This window comes from Struthio camelus, chromosome 8, assembly GCF_040807025.1.
Source record: "Struthio camelus isolate bStrCam1 chromosome 8, bStrCam1.hap1, whole genome shotgun sequence".
NCBI lineage: Eukaryota > Metazoa > Chordata > Aves > Struthioniformes > Struthionidae > Struthio > Struthio camelus.
Window position 1 is genome coordinate 11,576,470 of NC_090949.1, and position 21,593 is coordinate 11,598,062.

General features: G+C 40.6%; 1 protein-coding gene across 2 annotated transcripts in view; it reads right to left on the minus strand.

The window, feature by feature from the left end:
- Positions 1-8,247, minus strand: part of KCNT2 (potassium sodium-activated channel subfamily T member 2) — a 158,351-nt gene extending 150,104 nt beyond the window's left edge. For both annotated transcript variants that reach the window (XM_068952241.1, XM_068952240.1), the window contains exon 1: positions 8,057-8,247. In XM_068952241.1, the coding sequence (XP_068808342.1) occupies positions 8,057-8,151 (95 nt within the window). In that variant the 5' untranslated portion in view covers positions 8,152-8,247. The remainder of the gene's footprint in view (positions 1-8,056) is intronic.
- Between the last annotated feature and the right edge of the window lie 13,346 nt (positions 8,248-21,593).

A 21,593-nucleotide genomic window follows, 5' to 3' on the forward strand; every position in this document is an offset into this window, starting at 1 on the left:
CCACAAAAGTCTAAACTCTGACCACTTTCTGTGGCTAATGCAGTGGTTTCACAAACAATATTTTTCTTTAATCCTTTTTTAAATTTAGGTGCCTTTATACAGTAAGAGAGGGCTTGGGCCCATACATGCAGCAGCTTTTTCACATTTTAGGGCAATTCAAACTTTCCAGCTATGGCAGATGACATCAAAAGACTAAGCATCTTACTGAATAAGGCTGTTTGTTTTAATCTTGAGCAATTTCAATCAAAATCAAACTTTGAAAATAGAATTTAGGCTTCTAAAACACTTTATTAATTTTGAATATTTACTTACAAGGACAAAGCAAGATAAATTTGACAACATTTGCTTCAGTCCTTTTATTTTGTAGCCTCTGTTAAATGGAAGAACTCATAAAAGTTAATATATTTTCTGAAATGAAGAGGCAAATTGACGGAAGTATTTCTTGAAGGAAAGAGGAGGATTATTTCGAGGAAACCATAATAGAATTTTCTTATGAGGAAACTGTAATAGAATTTTTGTGCAAGTTGAATCTAGACTCACATACTTTAAATCACTTGATTCAGAAATGTGTGGGCTTTTCATCCCCTTTTAGTTTAACAATCACAGGTGATTTCCAATTGGAAAGGCAAAGGGAGGGCTTTACTCAGTAATGCACGCTGTGGCAAATGACTGTTCAAGTGCCTTCTGAGATTTATAGTAGGGAGTTGCTCACTGAAAGCCACCAGTCAACTTGACAGTCAGCAGTACAATTGTCCAAGTGATGTGCAGAGGTGTTCTATATTATCTGAATCGCCTTCCTTTCCAAATAGGTGGTAACGTTCATTTAAATAGTAAGCACGTCAGAAAGGAAACCTAACTTTAATTTAATCCTTTAAGTAGCCAATGTAAGTACAGTTCTCACACAAAGGTAATCTTTAGCTCTACAGTTTCATCATGAATGCATGTACTGCAGCAAAATGACTCAAATCTTTCATCTCAATAGAGGAGCAATATTTGAAATGTATTCCCAGTAATATTTCTTGTTTCACATGTACAAAAAAAAAAAGGATAGAACTGGGAAATGTAAATTTTTGTTTCATGGTTGTAGAACTATAAACACTTATTGGAACAGCAAATGGGAACGTTATAAAATCTGATGTTTTGATTTGTCTGGGATTTTGAATAATGTTTGGGGTTTGTGTGTTCACTTTTTGTTACTTTCATTCCATTTTTTATATGTGATTTTGAAGTGATCACAATGAAGTAATAATGATTTTTCTAGAACATATTAGCTTTATATACAGCCTAATGCTAAAATTTAACAGGCAATAGAATGAAATAGTAGTACAAAATAAACATGTATGATTGTATAATGACTTGTTCATATGACAGACAATGTATTATTTCAGCAATTTGACACAATAACATGTACTTCATGGTCTCTTAATTTTGTTAGAAATATTCAGTGGAGATAAAATTTACGCTGGTCCAAAGAAAGCCATATCCTACTGCTTAATCTTATGTAAACCTAAAGGGACTTGAAGTGTAAGTGGTATACAGTGTTTTTATGAGGTCATAAGAGTGCATCTCACTCTGCAAATGTTAAAAATATCCATATATTTCTTCCTCTTTTTCCTTCTCTAAAATGTTGTGGGAAAAGAATTATTCCAATAAATTAAAGTTCTTTAACAGCAGACTCCCCTTTTTCCCCCCCCTCTCTTAAGGGGTCTAGGACAAAAAACACATTGCCCCTGTTTAAAGGCTACACTGTATATTTGAGGAAGAAAAACACCGAGCATAAACAAGTCTGCTTTATACATGGATCTCCTTGCAACACAGTCCACCATATATATGCACAATCTGAATGTTTGACTGTGAAGTAAATATGGGAGACCAGAAGGAGAGGAACTAGCAGCATGGATGGGAGAATGATACGCACCTAATGGTAAAGTGTAGAGGTTACTTCCGTAACAAATAGACCTTGACCCACTCTGGCTACATCTGTACCAGTAAGTTGAATGTGCCCAGGCACTGATATTAAATAGCACAGAAAAAGCCTACCTATATACCAGTAAACTGTTTCAGCCTCCCAAACAGGGTGACTATCTGCAACCTGCCTGCAGGGAGTGGTTCCTGGGTCAGGCAAACTGCCAAATCATCCTTGGGAACTGTTCAAGAGTTTTGGCTAGCTGAAGCTGGCCAAAGCCTACCAAGGAAAATTTGAAGAGTTTACTAGTATAAGCAGTTATGTTCCAATGGTGGGGAACATTCCTGGCTCACTTGAATTTACTACTAAAACAGATGCAGCCTCCGTATCTTAATAAGCTTCTAAAGAATGGACTTGGAGTTAAATGTGTGCATAAATGGTTTAAGAAATGTGAGGTAAGTTCTGTTCTGCGAGATACTGAATTTATATGACTGACCTTACCAAAAAAGCACTGATATCCATAGACTATAAATGCTTTTTAATTTTTAACTTAGAATTCTTTCTTTACGCCTCTAGCATCCTCTGGCTTGGCTTTTTTACAGTATAGGATGATAAAAGAAAACATTTATTGTGAGTAACCTCTTCATAGTATCTACCCGAAGCTTATGTAAGAACTTAAAATAAATATTCTCTTTTCTCCCTTCCTCTGAAGCAATTCACCAGCTTTTAAATATGTCCTGTTTTTTAAACATGTCTTCACTTAGGACATTTTTTATGTTGCTCTTCAACATAGCTAATAAGATTTAGAATTGATGATTAGTAAGCTTACAAAAACTGAAATGTTTTATTACATAATTAACTGTTAAAATCATGCTTGAATGAAACCTTACTGAATTAATAGGTGTTTGTTGCATTGGGGGGGGTGGGGGAGGGGGGAAGGGGCTGAGTTCCCCCCTTCCCAGGCAGACAAACTGAAAAATGAATTGTATCATAATGGTAAAGAACATACATTTCAGAATTTTCAGCAAATCAGAATAGTTTATTTCAGTTTCAGACACTTTCAATAATGAAAGTAAAATGTGAGATTCACAAAGGGATTTTGGTGAGTTACAAAATCAGTGAACTAGTCAGAGGTTTGCTCTTCTCTTTTCTTCTAGCCCAGGGTCTGGGATATTCATGTGGCCACAAAAACCTGGTACGCTCCCCTTCCTGATACAGAAATCACCCATATGACACACACATGCTCTAGCTACCAGGCTGGTCTTTCTCATGCTCTCCTGCTGCTTTCCATATCAATCACAGCAATATTTAAGTATTTTACATTAGTGGCAGGAACACGGTTGTCTCACCTTACAAAAGGAAGAGCTACTCACAAGGATCTCTCTGAGTAAATATTTAATTATTCTATACAAAATGAGAATAACCTTATGATAAGCTTATGTGAAAAGATTGCCTCAGAATAGCCCAGAAATCGAACTGTATCAAGTTAACCTTATCTAACCTTACAAAGTTAAATGAGAGGTCTCATGCAAATTTCAGCTATAAATCAGAAAAAGTAAATTTGGGTTTCTTATGTGCTATAAGCATCAAGCTTCATCTCTACAAATTTCAAAGGGTACCATGGCCTTTGAAAAATCTATCCTTCCAAAAGCCAAAACTGGTTTTAACATTCGATTTTCTTCAGGAAAAACAAGTCAGCAAATTAAGGAATGTCAATGAATTATTTGAAAATTTATTTATTGTAAAAATGATATTTGCCAAAGATTCACCAAGTTCTTGTGCACACAGTAACTTCTTTTATTAAAAATAATATACAATACAATTTGCCGGTTTGCAGAATATGACAGTCAGCCCAGAACCCATCTGTTATTACAGCTAACTACAAGGCTGGTTAGGAAACTAGCCTATGTAAGTTGAGTTATTTTACTGAGAAAGAAATGCAAAAGCAGTGAGATGGATGTTACTTTAACAAAGAAGTAAAGGTAAGAAATAGACCGTGGACCAGATACTGAAAAAAGTAAAGAAGCCTGAGTGAAGCTCCACTGTAAGAGAAGTCCTTGTGAGAAAATGAAGATTAGTGATCTGTTCACAAACAGGTAAAGATCTAGGAACAGTTTCCTGAATCAGAATGCTACTATGTTCAGGTGAGCAGAACTCTGCATGTGCATTTTATAAATGAAAAGGATTATTTAAAAGAAATAGCTGATCAAATTCTTCCCCTAAAGAACATAACCAGTAAGATCTCCAAATTGAATAAGATAACTATGTCCGAAATAGATCTTTACTATAAGCAAAAAGGAGGAGTTCGAGGTCTATATAGTTTCAATCATATTTATTATTAAGTACTACCATAAGACTTTCTGGCAAACTGTGTCACTGAAACTGAGATCTGGTGACATAGGAGCTTGGATGGTACGTGGGAGATCAGAGGAATGATCACATCTCCTCTCCACTTCGAAGATTCAACAGGCATCTGAAAGAATAGAGAGGGTACATATACCTCGCTTGGATACAGTTTATATACCAAGAGTCAGTCTTGGGAGACCTTCCTCCAAGAGAAAAAAGTGCATAGATTTATGGAAAGAGTTGTGTTGCCTAGGCTTTTGCAAATACTGATATCTTCCCTGTAATCTGAAAGAAGATGAAACTGTTTTTGTTTAGAGATTTCAAGTTATGCAGCACTTTGCCAACATGTCAATAGCCAGTCAGTTTCTAGTTCTGGATTTACAACCTTTGGTTTCAAATACTTATACTTTTTGGTAACTTTCAACTTTGTGGTGAAGTTTCCCGTTACGGTGGGACAATGCAATGATTTTTTCATTAGAGCACTTTTTTTAATAGCAAATTGATAGTCAAAAAGAGCCAGGAAGGCCATTAATCGGAGAAGTATTTCAAGAGCTGTCTATGTGAGGTACGTTACTTTAAATAACTTTAAAATATATCTAACTTAGGGTGCCTGTATTCTTAAATGTAGGAAGACTCGTTGCTCTTCCTGAATGCACAAGAGTCAGGAGCCCAATATCTTGATACAGTTGATTTGGGCCTTCCTGTCCAATGAAGTGCATGGTCCACCCTCGCTAATAAGCCCTGTGAAAAGTCTTCTGCCCTTTAGTGCTAAAGCTTCTTCCAGTCCCAGCTATTTCAGTTTAAGTAGGCAGGCTTTCTAAGCAAATTTTGTGTTGCAGCAACTCCTGTGCACTGCTCTGCGCACGGTACTGAGAGAAAAGGGAAAGAGGCTTTACATCTTCCTCGGCTGCTTGTGTTTCCAGCCAGCAGGGAGCCAATATCTTGACAGAAAGGGCAGGGTTGAGGGAGAAAAGAGCTGTCTCAGTCTCAGAAACCTCAAGGATGAACGGACTAGGAAGATCAAAAAGAGAATGGGACTAAGAAAGAGGACAAAGAGTTCAGGTAGTAACAGACCTGAAGCTCACAGACCGTAAGTGTTTCCATTTATACCCCTGATTAAATTGGATTGCAGGGAATTGAAAGCAACTTCAAGTTGCAGTGAACTTGAAATATGCACAAAATTAGTTTCAGCATCCAAGTCAAGGGCCAGTAACCCCTCAAATGCATTATCCTGATCACTTGCCACTGTGTGACCATGCTATAAGGCTACTTCAGCTGTGTTTTAGTGCTCAGGTACTTCATTCATTGTTAATGTCCATTCAACTGAATGAGGTACGAGCAATACTTTTGGCAATATCTGTATTACACACTAATTAGGATACAAGAAATATGCTTCACCAAAAACAAACTCACACTTTACTTAATGTAAGGTTGCAAAAAAAGAAAAAAATCTATTAAAAATAGGGTATACTTGTATAATATCACTTCTGTGACTGATCAGTACTACTAATAAGCAGTTTATCTTTGAGTGCCCACTGATTAAATATTTCCTAAAATGTATAATACTCTAAATATTCCCTTTGACAAAATCTCTGTACAGAACGTGTATGCTTTTGATGTAATGGATAGTAGCAAATTCCAGCAACGTGGGATTGGATTAATGTTTTGGTATTAAAAGTGGTGCTCTCCAGTATAGAAAAAACAAGGATCCAGGCAAGATTCCATTGCAAGGTGGGCAAACAAAAAGCAGTATCTTTTTTTAAGAATGGACTTTGTTCAAGCTAGTAACAAAAGAGACTGCTATGGTAACTTGCAGAGCTGGAGGAGAACAGTGCTGTTATCATAGCCTCATGCAGAGCACAGTCCTGATTATGTCGTGGGGAAAAAACTGCACAGCACTCCCAGCCACACTGCAGGTATGACCAGTGCCAGCAGAGGACAATACCTGAAGATCTGGAAAGTCATTTCTGCCAGCCATTTCCAGTCCTGAGTTCATCTGTTATATATCAGATGAAATAACTTAGTAGTGGCCAGAGGTCAGTCTTGTAATATTTGCATACTTTTATTCAATATTAATTAAATAATTAAAAGTTAACTATTCATTTTCACTAGTCTTTAGTTCTAGTTTTCCAATAATAATCATGTCCTATAATATAGGACATGATATATATTATATATAATATAATATAGGACATGATTACAATATAATTCTGCTGTCAATATTTTCCAAGGATTGTTTACATATATTTTATTAAGTGCACAGGGACTTGAAATAGAAATTTCTATAGCTGAACTGATGCTATGGTTCGCACAAGTTCTTGCTATTTCCTGTTTGAGACCATAGAAGCTAATTTTATGTTCAAGCAAGTCGAAGAACTGAAATCAGGAAAGTGCTTGAGAGAAGTTTGAACTGCAGCTGGCAAAAGTGCCAAGACACACAGCAGTCTAAAGAGTTGTATAAAGAATATTTTGTTTATTTCAGTTAGGGTTTTTACAGCTAGCAGTTGATAAAACAAGCTTGGGTTTTTTTCCTATTCCAGTAAAAAATAAAATGTAGGTGTAAAATGCTAAGATCGAATCATTCTAAAATCGCAAAGAATATTGTGATCAGAAATTAGGATTACAGAAAATACTGATGGTTTCAAAATATTTTTAAATATAAAAAAGCATGCTTTGAACATTCCTTAACTCTGCATTGGGTTTACAGCCTTATAAGTTGTATTAGTTAATTTCCAACCAACAGCATTCATTTTTGTTATTATTTCTAGATGTCACTCACTATTTCATAAATGTCAGAATAAACATAATTTGCTTCAGCATAGATCATATTCTCCCACACTGAAGTAACAATTAGTTGCCTATCTGTATGATCTTGTGATTACCAATCAATGAGACTCTTATCTTTCTTTAGGAAAATAGCTGAAGTCTATAAAATGTAGACCGGCAATAAAATCAAAGTTTCTGATTACCAACTTAAAACATGATTAATTCTGACACTATAAATTGAATTAAAATCAATCCAACATGCTACTATGTATCAGCAGACAATTTTATTTTTCTCTGCCATTTAACTGAAACGGGGCTGTTACTACAAAGTGGATGGATCTCCTACATATTTTTGCAAGATGGGATCATGTAATAGCGTATTGGTACACCAGGTTGCATGGCCAAATCGAGTGGCATGATTTGCCAAGAACTGGTATTCTTGAGTACTGCTCACTCATCTTTTTGAAATTAAACACACGTACCTGCTACTTAAATTTTAAGGATTTTTTTTTCTTCTTTTAAAGGCTCTGTTTGACTTGTTTGGGACAAACTTAAATCCCCCTCCTTTTTTAATTGTTTTGGAATTAACGATGCTGACAATCCTTGAAACAATTTATAAATTGGGTACCGAACGGTAGTCATATCCTAGCACGAAAAGAAAACGCACGTAAAGAAGGGCGCATATTAGATAATCAAAAACACACACGACCCGGCAGGTAGCCTTTCTGCAAGCACCAAAACCGTGATTTGTTTGGGGTTTCCCCTGCCCTCGTTCAAGTTATCAGCTGGAGACGGCTCGGTACCTCTCCCGACCCTCCTCCTGCCGTAGGGAAGAGGCAGGTCGGGCCCACCCCCGCCCAGAGCGGGTGTCCGCGGCCGCGGAGGGCGCCGGCTCCGGGACGGGGATGGGGACGGGGCCGCCGCCGCCCGGGGGCCTCGGGGCACCGCTTCCGCGGGGAAGTTGTCGGCGGGGCTGGCGCCTCGGGGCGGCGCCCCCACCCCGCTCCGCCCGCGGTGCCGCTGCGCGCCCGCGCTCACCTGTCGTCGCTCTGCCAACCCTGCTCGCCCAGCAGCAGGTCCCGGAACCGGTACCGCGGAGGCAGCGGCGGCACTTCGCTGTCCAGGTCCACCATCCTGCCCGCCGCCGCCGCTCCCCTGTGGGAGGGCAGCGACGCCCCCCGCCCAAAGAAAGGGACAATAAAATAAAATAAAATAAAATAAAATAAAATAGCCCAGCCGCGGCGGGGGCGGGTGAGGGGCGCGGAACAGGTTGCCGCCGGCGAGCGCGGGGGTCTCGCGCACACAAAGGCGGCGGGAGGGCGGTCTGCCGGCGGCTGAGAGGAGGGACAGGACCCCCCCCCCCGGCTCCCTCCCCTCCCTCAGGCTCTGAGGTGCCAACGGCGGTTAACGGACGGCGCGTTGAAAGTTCTGCCTCGCGCCGCGGCGGCTCCGCGCGGCCCGCCCTCAGGGGCGACAGGTGCAGGCGGGCGGCGGCGGCGGCGGCGCGCGCCCGCCCCCCACCCACCCCGCCGCGAGCGCGAGCACGCGCGAGCACGCGCGCGCACCGCCCGCCCGCCGCCTGCCGCGGCTGACAACAAAGAGCCGTCCACCGCCATGCAAATGTTGTTCGGAGCCGCCGCCGGCGGGCCAGCCAATGGGGGGAGCGCTCATTAGCATACTCTAGTGACGACGCGGGAACCTCTGCTAGCCGGCGGCCAATGAAAGCCCCGCCGGGAGCGCAGGCGACGGCGGCGGGGGGCTGCGCGGGGCCGGCGCCGAGCGCTGAGGGAGCGGTGCGTGGCGCCGGGCCGCCGCCGTCGCGGGGGGAGCCCGGCTCCTGCCGCGACCCGCCGGCCGGGCCGCCGCGTTGGTCCGCCGGGGCGGGGGGGGGGCCGCGAGGGAGCGCGGGGAGGGGACGGTCCGGCTGGGCTCGTGCGCCCTGAGGGGGCGGCCGAAGCGGTCGTTGGGCCCAGGAGCGGCCCCGGCGCCGGCCCTTCCCTGGCGGCTGCGAGCGGGGCTGGGCGCAGGCAGCAGCCTCGCGCTGCGCCACGTGCGGCTTACTCGGAAAATACTTATCCGCAAGCCCCGAAACGTAAGCAGTGGCGTACTGCCTTTTCTTCTGGGCGGTTGTATTTTGGTGGGTTTGCCTCCCTCCCTCCCCCCCCCAACTTCTTTATTTTGTTTAGGCTGAGGTTGCTGTGTCTTCAGGTGGCCTCTGCGCAGGTGCTGGTCACCGACGGTGGTTCACGCGGGCTTCCTCGGGCCCTTGGCCACTTTGTCTCTCGCTCGGGCACCCATCAGGCCTGTGGCCCCAGCCCCTGTGAAGCGTGGGGTGCACATGTGCTAAGCCGCTGGTCGCTTTTAATTTTATCAGGGTTTTAGTTCTGCGTCGTCAGGAGAAGCCGTGCAGGCCCTGTAAAGCAAGCTGGTGTGATTGTTTTGGTAGGTGGTTGTGCTGCTACGGTTACTGACCTCCGCACAGCCGAGGTTCGCCCAGCCCCGAGGTTTGGGCTTCCCCGTCTACCAGAAGAAGAGCGACACAGACCTCTGAAGCTGGAAAAACTGCTTTAGTGCTTCCAGTGTGGTCCCCTCAAAGGGGTATTAATTAGCTACTGTGCGGAAGGAAAAGCTGAGGTCCTTGAGTAGTGCTGGATACACTTTAAAGCGTTTTAAAATGGTTTCCTCTTATTACTTGGACTGTAGTTTAACTAAGCCTTGTGAGCTGGCCTTGTCTAACACAGGGGTTACTGTACCCTCCCCCCCAACCCTGGCTACTTATTCCCACTCTGCAGTGCTCATGCAGCTGAAAAATAACCATTTATGTTTTTTCTGGGTTAGTTTTCATTTTTGTCAGAAACTATTTCTGCCCGAACCCAGGCTCAGGGTACGTATTGGCAAAAGAGCTGGTGCAGCCACTGCTGAGCAGTGTGGAGGCAGTAATGAGCGAGTCAAAAGGTAGGGAAAGCCTGCTTCTTTCAACAGCAGTGATTATTTATGCTACTTTAAAGTGATCATTAAACTACAGCTTTAGTTTGCTGCATAAACAAATGTCAGCAAAGTGCTTCTTATTGTTAGGTATCAGTCAGTGTTCTTTTACATTTTGCTTTGCAGTTGTTTCCTGCCTTTTTTAGTGTGATCTTCCATTCATACTTTTACGATAGGCTACATGTTGCACATATTTTTAATCAGAATAAGATTTCATAATTACTTTAGAAAATGTAAAATTTACATGTAAAAAAAATTTATATATTTTATCTTGTATATGTATGTTTATGAGCAGGTATTTTGAGTTAAACACAGAGCGGACCATCAACCGAGGTCATGAAACCAGACGTTGCAATGCTTTTCCTTTTGCATGGAATCTAATAACTTGTTTTGTATTTGAGTTGGTCTAATCCAGAAAAGATTTTTAGCCCATAGCTCTTCCCTGAGTTGCCAGTCTCACCTTTAACTGTTATTTTTGCTTTTTTAGTTCAAACCTGTAAATTTTAGCTGCAGTTTGATAAAAGACTAAAAATACAAGTCATGTTCTAGTTGCAGTTCTTCCAAGTAAAACATTTTTCTCCTGTAGTAACATCTCTGAGAAAGATCAGACTGTAAGGTTTTCCATTGATACTGCTAAGCTCAAAGAAACAGTCTGTGGATGATCACCGTTTCCAAGTAATGAAAATAGCTTTACCTTATATCGTACCCCTATAAAGGCTCTGAATTGCACAGTGAAAGCCAAAGCCAAAAGATGAAATTTGTAGACAATGATTGAAATTGGGATGACACTCTAGGAAGGTTTTTTTGTTTTTTTTCCTCTCCTGTCATTAATCAAGTACCTGTTACCAAGATGATGATGATTTGGTTGAATATACTGTAATGGAATTAAAATCTTGAGGCAGGTTTTTAGATGTGCTCTTAAAGTTTCTTTATAATCTAGACTGTCATGTGTATTATAGTTTCACTTAGTATCTAATACCCTGGTTTTGGAAAACATAAATACTCACTGCTACATTTTTTTCCAGCTTGTCATGACTTGCCCTGCCATATTAGATCTCTTGTAACCTATTCAGTCATAGTATTTCATTACTGGAGTATTGATGCACAATATAATCGTGCTAGTGTGGTTTTTAAGTGTGGGTGAGGTCTTTTTATTTTTTGCTGAATCAGGGGTTAAGTGATAAATGAGAAGCTACTTCCTAAGAGTGGTTTAAATACCACATATTTCACTAGGAGCATGCAAACAAACTGTGTATAGGGGAGCAGGCCTTGTATTTTCCATTCAGTTGGGTCTCTGAGTAGGAACTAAGGCAGTTCAAAAACTGATTTGGCACAAAACAGCTTGACTTGTGGTAGCCTGGGGCATACCACGTATTAACGTACCCTGCGAAGAACCCAACTCTGAGCCTCATCCTGCTGGAGGAAGGTTTCTACAGGTAGCCAAGCTGACTAATTCGGGACTCAGGTTGCTGCTGCTCTGCATTGCATCTGTGCTGTCGGTGCAGATGACGTATCGTCCCTTGCTTCCTTAATACAAAGTTCATAAGCATAGCTTCTCTGATTGTTGTTGCTTTGGAGAATGGGATCTTGTATCCCAAGTCCTGTAGATCACTGATGAATGATGCTTACCCTTTTTCAGAACTCGTTGCGTTCCGAGTTCATAGTCTGCCTTTCAGAAAGGCTTATTAGATGAAGCAAAAGAGATGTGCGTATGTTGCAAGAGTTCAAAGGTCAATCACTCTTTGCTTTGGCTGATAAATAAATAAAATAATAAATTTCCCTGCCATCAGGTCCTTACCAGTTTTCTCATGTTGTGTTCTGAGGTCAGAGTTCTCTAAAATTCTAATTTAAAAAAGGAAAAAAAAAAAAGCCCAGGATCTTTCTTTAGAATATTATGTGCAGCCAATTTCTTTCTTGCTCAGCTGCTGCTCTAGTTAAACAGGCTGTTTCTTCTATAAAAACATTGTTTCCTCCCTCTGTCCTGATTTCTTTTTATCTTGCCTAAAAGTCCTTGGTCTCTGTGTTTAACCCTTCATTTGAGGGGAGGAGGGAGTAAGCCTGTATGTTGTAACGATTTGTTATAAAAGTTAAATAAGGGTTAGACTAAGTGCTGTCCTGTTCTGAAGTTTATGAATCATAGGTTGGATGTGAAGTTAGTGCTCTATATACTGTATGTTATAGCAGCCTCATTAATTTTTCCATCTTAGTTGATCATTTTAACATTTATTTTTATACTGGAGGAGACTCCAGTATAATAAATAGCTGTAGAAGGCTTTTGCACTTTTTTTCCACCGAAGAGATGCGTTTCAAGATGGCATTAGGTAATTGGTAAACTGGCAACCTGGTAAACAGTTGAGCAGAGCAAACTCGTAACTGAGACCCTAGTGGTGCATTTTATACAGAAACATAATTTTAATCTCTTAATATAAACTCTTTGGATTTATAAAATTAACTGTGTTTTTGCGTGTCTGACAGTATGAGGCCTGGCCACTCTAAAAAGCTTTAAGTATATAAAATTGAGCAGAGCTTGGATTTTAGGTAGCTAAATTCAATATTGTGATTTGAGACTCTCAAGACACCTGGGAACTGTAGCTTTGAATGTTTTCAAGCTGAGGAGACATTGAATCATCCGCTTGGAGACAAATGCTATTATATGCAAGCTATTATACAAGGTCATTATGTTCAAGCTAGGCATTTCATCTACCATGCTTGTGTGTTAAAGAAAAGCTGTGAGCCCTGCTCAGTTATTTCAAAGAACAAGTGTAGGTACATAACTCTCAGGAGACAATTCTGACTCTGGAGGCAGGGCAGGCAGAAGCATCTGAAGTCCTGACATGGGGGCCAAAACCAGACTTTAATGAATATCATTCTTTCCTGACTAGTTCAAGGTGGGTAACTCTTTCTGAGCGTTACATGGAAGCTAGCTCTGATTCTGAAGTTCACCTTTATAGTGGGAGAAATGGAGGGGTGATTAAGAACTGCATTGGATCTAGTTTATTGCTGGTGATTGTATATAAATCTTGGATCATATTGATGTATGGAAAGAAGAAAAAAGTAGTTAAATTTTGATTTTGTTACTCCATTTTGGTGAAGTATAGACAAAACATAGGCTGGCACAATGCAAGTGACTTCTAGATTTTTTTGGACAGTTGCGGTCTATGTAGACTAAGTTAATAATGCAGTTCTCTATTTAAGCTGTTCTGCCTCTTTTTCTGAATTTGAATTATAAACTCTGATGTATTAAAATAAATCAGATTATCTGCTTAGTTTTTGCTATTAACCTCAAAAAGATTGTAGGGACGTTTAATATTATTTTGCTTAATTAGTGACGCTTCCTGGTACATTCTTTCCTTTCGGCATTGATACCTAAAGTTATTCATGCATATCAAAACCAACCTGGACTGCAAAGAGTTAAAGAAGAATCTCACCCCTGAAAACTGGTGAATTTCAACATCTAGAAGCATTGATTGTCCTCTCCCTGGTGGTGCTGAGATAGGACTGTGAAATAGTTTTAACTTGTGTCCACTCCGTAGTTTTCCAGTTGTATACTATGGCTCAGGGACCATAAGAGGTGATTTCCCCAACTGATAAGCTTACCATCCTAACCTTAGTTTTTATTCTTTTAAATAATAGTATTTGGTTGTGGTTGTGGCAAGAAAGAACATTGGGAAAGATAATCTTTTAAAACAAAAGCTGAAGAGAGGAATTTATGAAGCAAACCCATATTAAGTCCTTGTAACAGTTCTGTAATTCAAGTAACTTGTACTTACCGTCCTTTCAAGGAAGATAGTTTACCTCTGTCTGTATGGGATTTGGTTAACTTGTGAAGCCGGTATGCGTGAGACAGTTACTTACAGTAAGGAGTAGTCTAGGCTCTGGTGAAAAACAGTAATTGGCAAAGGGTTTTTTGCAGATTTTTGCCTACTTTCTGCTATTTGTCTGTTAGTGCTGGCATAAGGTTAGACAGGCTGGACAATTTGATTATGACTGAAAAGTTAATGACTAAAACTGAAGCTTATTTGGGTTTTTTTTTTTTTTCAGGTACTCGTTTAGGTTATTTCTAATTTTCCCAAGATTAAGGACTATAGGGATGTTTATGTAACTGATGAGAACTTTTGGCACCCTACTTTCACATTTCATCAAGGTGATCAAATTTTATTTGAGTATGTCTGTGTGTTTTTTGGATTAAGACTAGAAATGGAGACTAGAGTCCTGACAATATTTGAAAGCATACGTGAGGCAATCTTACAGCTTTGTCAGCTGAATGTAATATTTAGAGGACTCTGAATATTCACTAAGTGGTTTGGGGTTTAGATTAGTAGGCTGCACTTAAATAGTATTCGATTAACTCTATCTGCAATTTCACTTCCAAAATAGTTTGCAAAGATGTAGTCTTCTGTAGGGAAAAAAAAATGCATAATGACATTATAGGCTAAATATGCCTAGGTGTAATTTGAAGAAGTGAAATGTTTTTTCTGATAAATACTATTTATCTCAGAAAATAGAGTTTCAGCTTTGGAAATGGTATATTCTTCAGTAAGAAAATAATATTTTTAAGAAATCTGTTAGTGTTTTTTTTTAAGCAGGAAAGTAATAGGTGAAAAAATTCAGAGGATTATGGCTATTAATTTTTCATATTCTGTACTTTGTCATTGCTTTCTATGATGATTTTGTTGTTCTATCATCTGCTTAACTCTGAAGATTATAAGGTTTTTTTTTTTTGAATATTTGTATCTTGGAAGACTCAACCCCAACCCTGATGAGATACTGTTGTGCATGTGTCTGTATAATCAGACTGGAAAACTTGTTTCCCTACTTGATTTGCTGTAATTATTACTGGCTAAAAAGACAAAGAGATTAAAAAGAGAGATAGTAATAGTCTCATTGAACTCATCTGGAACTGATACAAAGAGATGAAATCTCAGATTCACAAGGGGACTTCAGGGTATTACTTTACCTGGCTTTCAGCCTATCAACTCGCACAAGCAGCACTTCAGATCAGAAGCGTGACATATACATTCCTTATATAAGGAAAGTAGGCATGCTGTGCTGTGCTGAGGGTCCCAGCAGGCTGAGTGGAGCTGAGAGGCTAAATCAGCCAACAGCGAAAATAAAGAACTGCCACTTTGACAAACTAAGATGTCCACTTGCAGCCCTGCTCTAGGAAGCCATGTAAACTAGGGTCTCCTCCTCAATCTTTTTACTTTTAAACATTTTACCCCTTTTCAAGGAGGGACCTATATTTTTGAGAAGCCAAAGCCTAATGTATCTTCCCACTCATCTCTGTTACAGAAACAGCTCTGCCATGATACAAAGCTGTTATTTAGTGATATGAGGTGTATGACTAAAAACCAGACTGGTGTGAAATGATTATCTAGGGGATGCCCTCTTATATTTAAATTCCCTGACTGAACTTTTGACCTTTTAAAATAAATGTCTAAAAACGTGTGTGTGTGTGTATATATGTATTTAATCAGCACTAGATACTGATAATACTAGTAATGGACACTGCTTAGGCCAGGATGCCTACTCACTGAGGATTTGCATGTCAGCTATGGCTTGGACCTTTCTTTAGATAAGTGTTCCTCACTGAGTAGCAAGAGGGCAAAATGACCTTTAAGTGTTGGTTATAGCCTTCTATTTCACTTTTGCGCATTACTTGTGCTTCTTGAGGTTGATGGGAAGCTAAGGGCACATTGCCCACTTGGTATCGTTTACGTGGTCCACAATACTTTGAGATTGTTATTGTGGATCCTCACATTCATAGTATCTAGTTCTTGCACATTTATTTCATACAGTCTAACATGCAGTCCTCCTTAGGCTTTTAATTTTATGTCTTAGTTTTACCTCAGTAAGAACAGCTTGTTTACCTTCCCCACTGTTGTGACCGTAACACCCTATCTATTTATCTCCATGTCTACTACTTATTTCCATTTCATTTCCAAGGACTGCCAACTTTACGAGCCTACTGTGTCATGGCCTATGCAGATGTTTACTTCTGTCTTGTATCTTTTCCTAACGATAGTCTCTGTTCTCACACATGATAATTTGAAAGCGCCATCATTTTTTCCCTTGCTGCAAAAGAACGGCCAGCTGCTGCAGTGCCAATCTGTAGATCTCTCTCGCATCCTTTTCTCAAAAAGAATTTGAAAATCAGTTACGTTGATGTGAGCATATCCTTTTTTTTCCTTTTTTAATGTGCGTTTGTTATGGCTTATTAAACTGTTAGCTTTTTGGGATAAGGTCCTTTTTTTTTTTTTTTATTGATTCGTTCTGAATTTTACACAACAGCTTGTCGGGGGGAGCATCTGTGTGCTACTGTAACTATATAGTCAACTAAGTTTCTACATTAAATTTCTGCAGAAACAAATGCTCGTGACACCTTTTTGCTGTGTTGTGTGCTGGCCTAACAGGAATAGCTGCTAATAGTTTTAATTACACTTCAAGAATACACAGCCATTGAGGGATACTACTAATATGTAATGAAACTTTTCAGAAACCACTCCAAGTGCTTGTTCCAAAAGTAGTATGTATTTTTAAACAATTCTTGCCTTTCTTACCTATCTTAAATTATCAAAATTGAAAGCCTTAATGATCGTATTTACTTTCTATTGTATATTTTGCCTGCTAATTTTGTCTGTCCCTTAACTGTCTGATATACCTTCCAGGGTACAATGATGCAATGTTTAGGTTAGAAACACTACAGGCAAAATGTTTATTTAAACTTTAGAGGAAAAAAAAAAACACTCTTGGGAGTCCGCCTGTCTTTCCACTAGATGCTTTTTTTTTTTTTTTTTTTTAACTGGGGATGCAGTAGGTGGACCATTCTGCTAGAGTGGAAGGTTTGATAGTGATTAAGGAACAGTGCTAGACTGAGATATCCCAAAGTGAGAACAAAGTTCTAATGACACTGAAAACTGCAAAGCTAGGGCCGAAGGAGAAATATGAGAAATTCTTCCATTTGATAATTCCTCTAAAAGGATCAAAAAGAATAAAGAAGGTTATTTGTTTTTTGTTTTTGTGTAAATGTGTCTGATTAAACTGAAATCATGGCAAAGGAACAGGAGTAGAAGCAGTTTTAGGAATTGTTGCTATTTGCGTTTTGTCTGTTAGCGAGAAGGTAGGAAGCCCTGATTGGGAGGGGAGGTGAAGTTGGGCCTGGCACAGTGTTCACAGGGCAGGTAGAGGGCATGCTTTCTATAGTCCTGTGAGCAATACTCTGTGCTTCAGGCATGATCCCTTTAAGGCTATTCTAGGAGCTGGGCATGCGTTATGACCTGATCTATCTGTTCTTATATGCTGAACCATCACAGCATAGATCCAAAAGCATCCACTACAGTGCTTCACCTGGCCTTACTTAGCACAGTGGTCTGACATCTGTGGTGACGTGAAAAAAAACTATAAAGCTGAAATGGGAAAAAGGGATGGCAGCACTGCAGCAGGGGAGAGGGAGCTCATAAAAAATGATGATAACCTCTGCCAGTTATCAGTGCCTTCCAGTGGTTTGGCTGCAAGTAGGAGGGCTTCATTTAAACTAGAGATACTGACAGCTGTTTTTATACAGGAGAGTATCTTTCTGTGAAGAACACTCAGGTAACTTTTACTTTGCTTTTGACTACAGAACACCAAGGTAGGAGAATGAGCTGGTGCTTAAGACTTTTGTACCAAGTAGATGATCAAAAGTAGGAGCATTGCAGTCCTATTTTTTCCCTCTGTACGTTGTAAATTAAGTATGATCTCACAGTAGCATCTCTGTAGTCTGATGGAGTGTAGTACAAAATACTTTTAGGATTCAATGTATGTCTACCATAATTTCTGCAGAGCCCTGTCTGAACACATGCTGTTAGCTAATTTGCATTAAAAGAAGCTAAAGGAATATGCAAAGAATTCCCCATATTGCTTTTCCATTTACAGGAATATTTGCATGGCCAGCCTTTGTGAAATGGCCTGAATAACAGCAGCTGTTAAGATAGGAATGCGAGTACGAACACCCAAAACTGTCAACTCTTGCATACCCCAGAGAGTGCATAACCTAGCTGATCACCTTAAAGGGGTTGACAACCACCAGTCAGATTAAACAGTAACCCAGGAGTTACAGGGAGACCTTTCAAACAAAGAAGGTCTCAATTTGGAAGGAAGTGTAAAGGGAACATGAAAATTTGTAACAGAAAGGAGAGATTTTTGAGTGCAAACAGAGCTGCAGTCAAAACCAGAGCAGTCTGGTTTTACGCTGGCAGAAGTCACCCCACTGGTATAGCGACCTCTGCCTTGACCTGGCAGAGCGTCTGCCCTCGGGCTGCACCGTGTGAGGTGAAGCAGTAGGGACCTGCGCCTGGGGTGCAGATATGTGACCTTGTGTGGTACTTTCTTTCCAGCATGTGCATTAGCAGATTGTAAGGAGCAGCATGGGTGCACATCAAGCACGCGCACCTTCAGTAGGAGGTGTAAGTATGGGAACTTGCAACCCCGGAGGAGGTGGGGGGGATGCCTGTATCCTGCATGGCCTGTGAGAGATGGAGTGGATGCTGTAACTGTGGGTGGGTGCTCATGACTTTAGGTGATTAGTACTTTGGAGGTTAGTGAGAGAGGGGTGCTTAGAATTTGAAGTTTTTTCTTAAGGCACAGTATTAGACACAAAATGTTAACCTGTTGTATTGCTTATACTGATCCAGAATCTCTGATCCTGATCCTGTTCACTGATTGCTAGTTTATTGTGTGTCGTTAATAAATCAATAAACCAGTTTGATCCTGATTTGGTTTAAGCTATGTGAACTGAGCTTTTTTTTTTCCCCCCCTGTGACACCATTAGGTGATTAGATATCGAATGATGTGTAATTTCAAGTGGTCTGCCAGTGGGAGGAAAGAAAACTATAGACAATGGAAACCATCCCACCAGTAAGATAGTGGGATAAGGCTCTTCTGTGAAGATTTTTTGAGCACCTCGATGGCAGATCCTACGATTCTATAGACCCTAATGATATCACTGGAAGTATGACAGCAAGCATGTTATCACATGCTAATAAAATTACACTGTGGTCAGAGATGCTGTGACTAAGCTCCCCTCATTAGCTATCACTAGTTGTCTCTTGGAAGACACTGACTTCCTCAGGTGTGCATTCATGTTACCAAATAGCTTCCTAACACTCTTCTCTCAGAAACATTCATGTTTGAACAAACACTTTGAATCTTAGTTTTAACTCCCAAAATTGAGTAGGGAACGACCAAGGCCCTGAGTAATGTGGTCTGACCTCATAGTTGACTCTTCTTTGTGCAGGAGGTTGGACAAGATGACCTCCCTGACATCCTTTCTGTGTGAATTTTCCTGCTTTTCTATGTTGCCTGGGCATGCAGTTTTGCTACTAGAGGAAGTATCTGGTAATATCTTGACTGTCTGATTGTGACCACCACAATGTTTGAGTACAGTTGCACCAATTCTCCTAGCAAGGAGATGGGTAAAATCTTTCTGCTTTGATATGTAAAATCCAGTTGCCTTTGACTGCATGACTACTTAGGTGTTACTGCCTTTTTTTTTTTTTTTTTTTTTTTTAAGTTGAAGGAAGGTAAGCGTACTCCAGAGATTTTTCTTCTGCCTCCCTTAGAGGTCCTGAAGCTTACCTCTTTCACTGACACCTCTTCATTAGTCTGTTTTCCTCTGCGTTCTATTTCCTTAGAGCCTGGAGATGACCATGTCATCCAGATATGTTTAAAAGAAAATCAGTTTTGAATCAGTTTACAGCCTATGGAGGATGTGAGTAGGGGAAGAAAGACTTAAGTTCCTGATTTTTATTTCCGTTTGGTTAATGTAAGTTTTGCCCCTGACTTAAGGTCAAGAACATGGGACTGGAAAGGACTGACTCTGGTCCCTGTTTTGCAACTGAAGATGGTTTTTATGTTTATATAATGCCCGTAAAAAGATTACTTCTGAGCCTCACTTCTCAGGCGATTCTTCTAATTTCCACTTTAAATTTAATTTCTAGGATGTTTATAACTATCTGCTCTCGTGTTGTGATATCTTATAGCTTAAGTGGTTTTAACATTCACTGTGTTCCAGTTTGGGTTCAGGTATAGCTGAAACTACCTTTCTTTGACTGTGGTTCAAGCCAGTAATGTTTTGACAAGTGGTTTAGTAACCCGAAAACGGTTTGAGCCAGAACTGATTTAAGCCTCATGATGTCAGCAAATACAACATTTGAAAACTGAAGAAACAATAAAAATGAGGACGTCCCTGCAACATATGTTTCTCCTGCTAATGGGTTCGAGCCACCTTCTCTTGGTTGGCACCTGAGTGCCTTCCAGCACTGCCTCAGCATTTTTGCAGCTTGGCACAGTGGTTGAGAAACTGGAAAGCAGCAGTGTCACTGCTACATTTGAAAATCAGTACTTATGCTGTGACAGGAAGGGCTAACCCATCCTCACTCCCTCCTCACTACAAGGAATCTTGCTTTTGCACTCTGCAGCCCACTGGCACAGAAGCGTGTGCACACACATACGTGCATGAGATTGCTTCAGAGAAGGACAAACAGGCGAGACTGTCCTGGTGCACTTAGAGCGCCGCTGTCTATACCAGCACATGGTTCTCTACCACAGCACAGAAGGGATCACTGACTTCGTTAGTTCTCTCCCATGAGCCGTTTGCCAAGAATTCAGCTTGGGCAGGTGTAAAAAGAGGTCTTTGCTGCTTAGATGCTCTTTACTGCCAGGAACTTCAAAATTGGTGCAGACCAATCATCACAGGGTCATGGAGCAGGGCAGGAGTTCAGTCTGTACATATGAGTCAGCTGGCAGGAGAGAAGTGAGGAGGGAAAAGCAGAGATGTGATGCTATCTGGCAGATCTGTGGCAGGTGTAAACACTGAATGTTAGTTTTCACTAAGACTTGAATTGCCCTGAGCTGGTAGTTGACAGCATAGCACAGGTACAAAAAAAAATTCAAGAAATAATTTCACTTCAGCTCCATTTTGAGAAGAAAAAAGTTCACTGCTTTGGCATTGGGGCTTGATTGGGGATCTGTTCTCTAAACAAACTCTCTTTTATCTTATTTCAGTAGATGAACTAAGCCAGTGGGCTTAAGGATATGTTTATGTAGTCTTTTGGGAACATACACAAGATTGCCGTGTGCTTGCTCTATGTCAGTCTGCCATCAGAGCTAGGGGGCATCCAGTCTGCAGATGTTTTGTGTCTGTCTCCTGAGAGCACTTTGTGCTCTTACGTTTCTCCCCAGGCCTCAGTATCAAACAATTTTCTTTGTGTAATCCACACTTGCATGGTGACTAAAGCCAAGACCTTTAATGAAAATATTAATACGATTGCTGCTAACATCAAGCCCTGGGGAGTTTCACTGTTACCCCCTACTCCCCATGCTGCCCTATAGTTCCTCTTTTAGTGCAATCTTTATTTTTTAAAACAGTTTGTTATCTGTATTGCAATTATATTCATTCTCATCTTCATCTTATGGTTTCTAATGTGAAACCAAAACAAATGGTTCAGCATAGCCTAGATTTATTTAATTTAGTACGTTTCCTTTGCTTAGGGTAATTGGATATCTTAAGCAAAATCTATAGGTTAGTAAATCACTTTGTATTTTTTCAGTC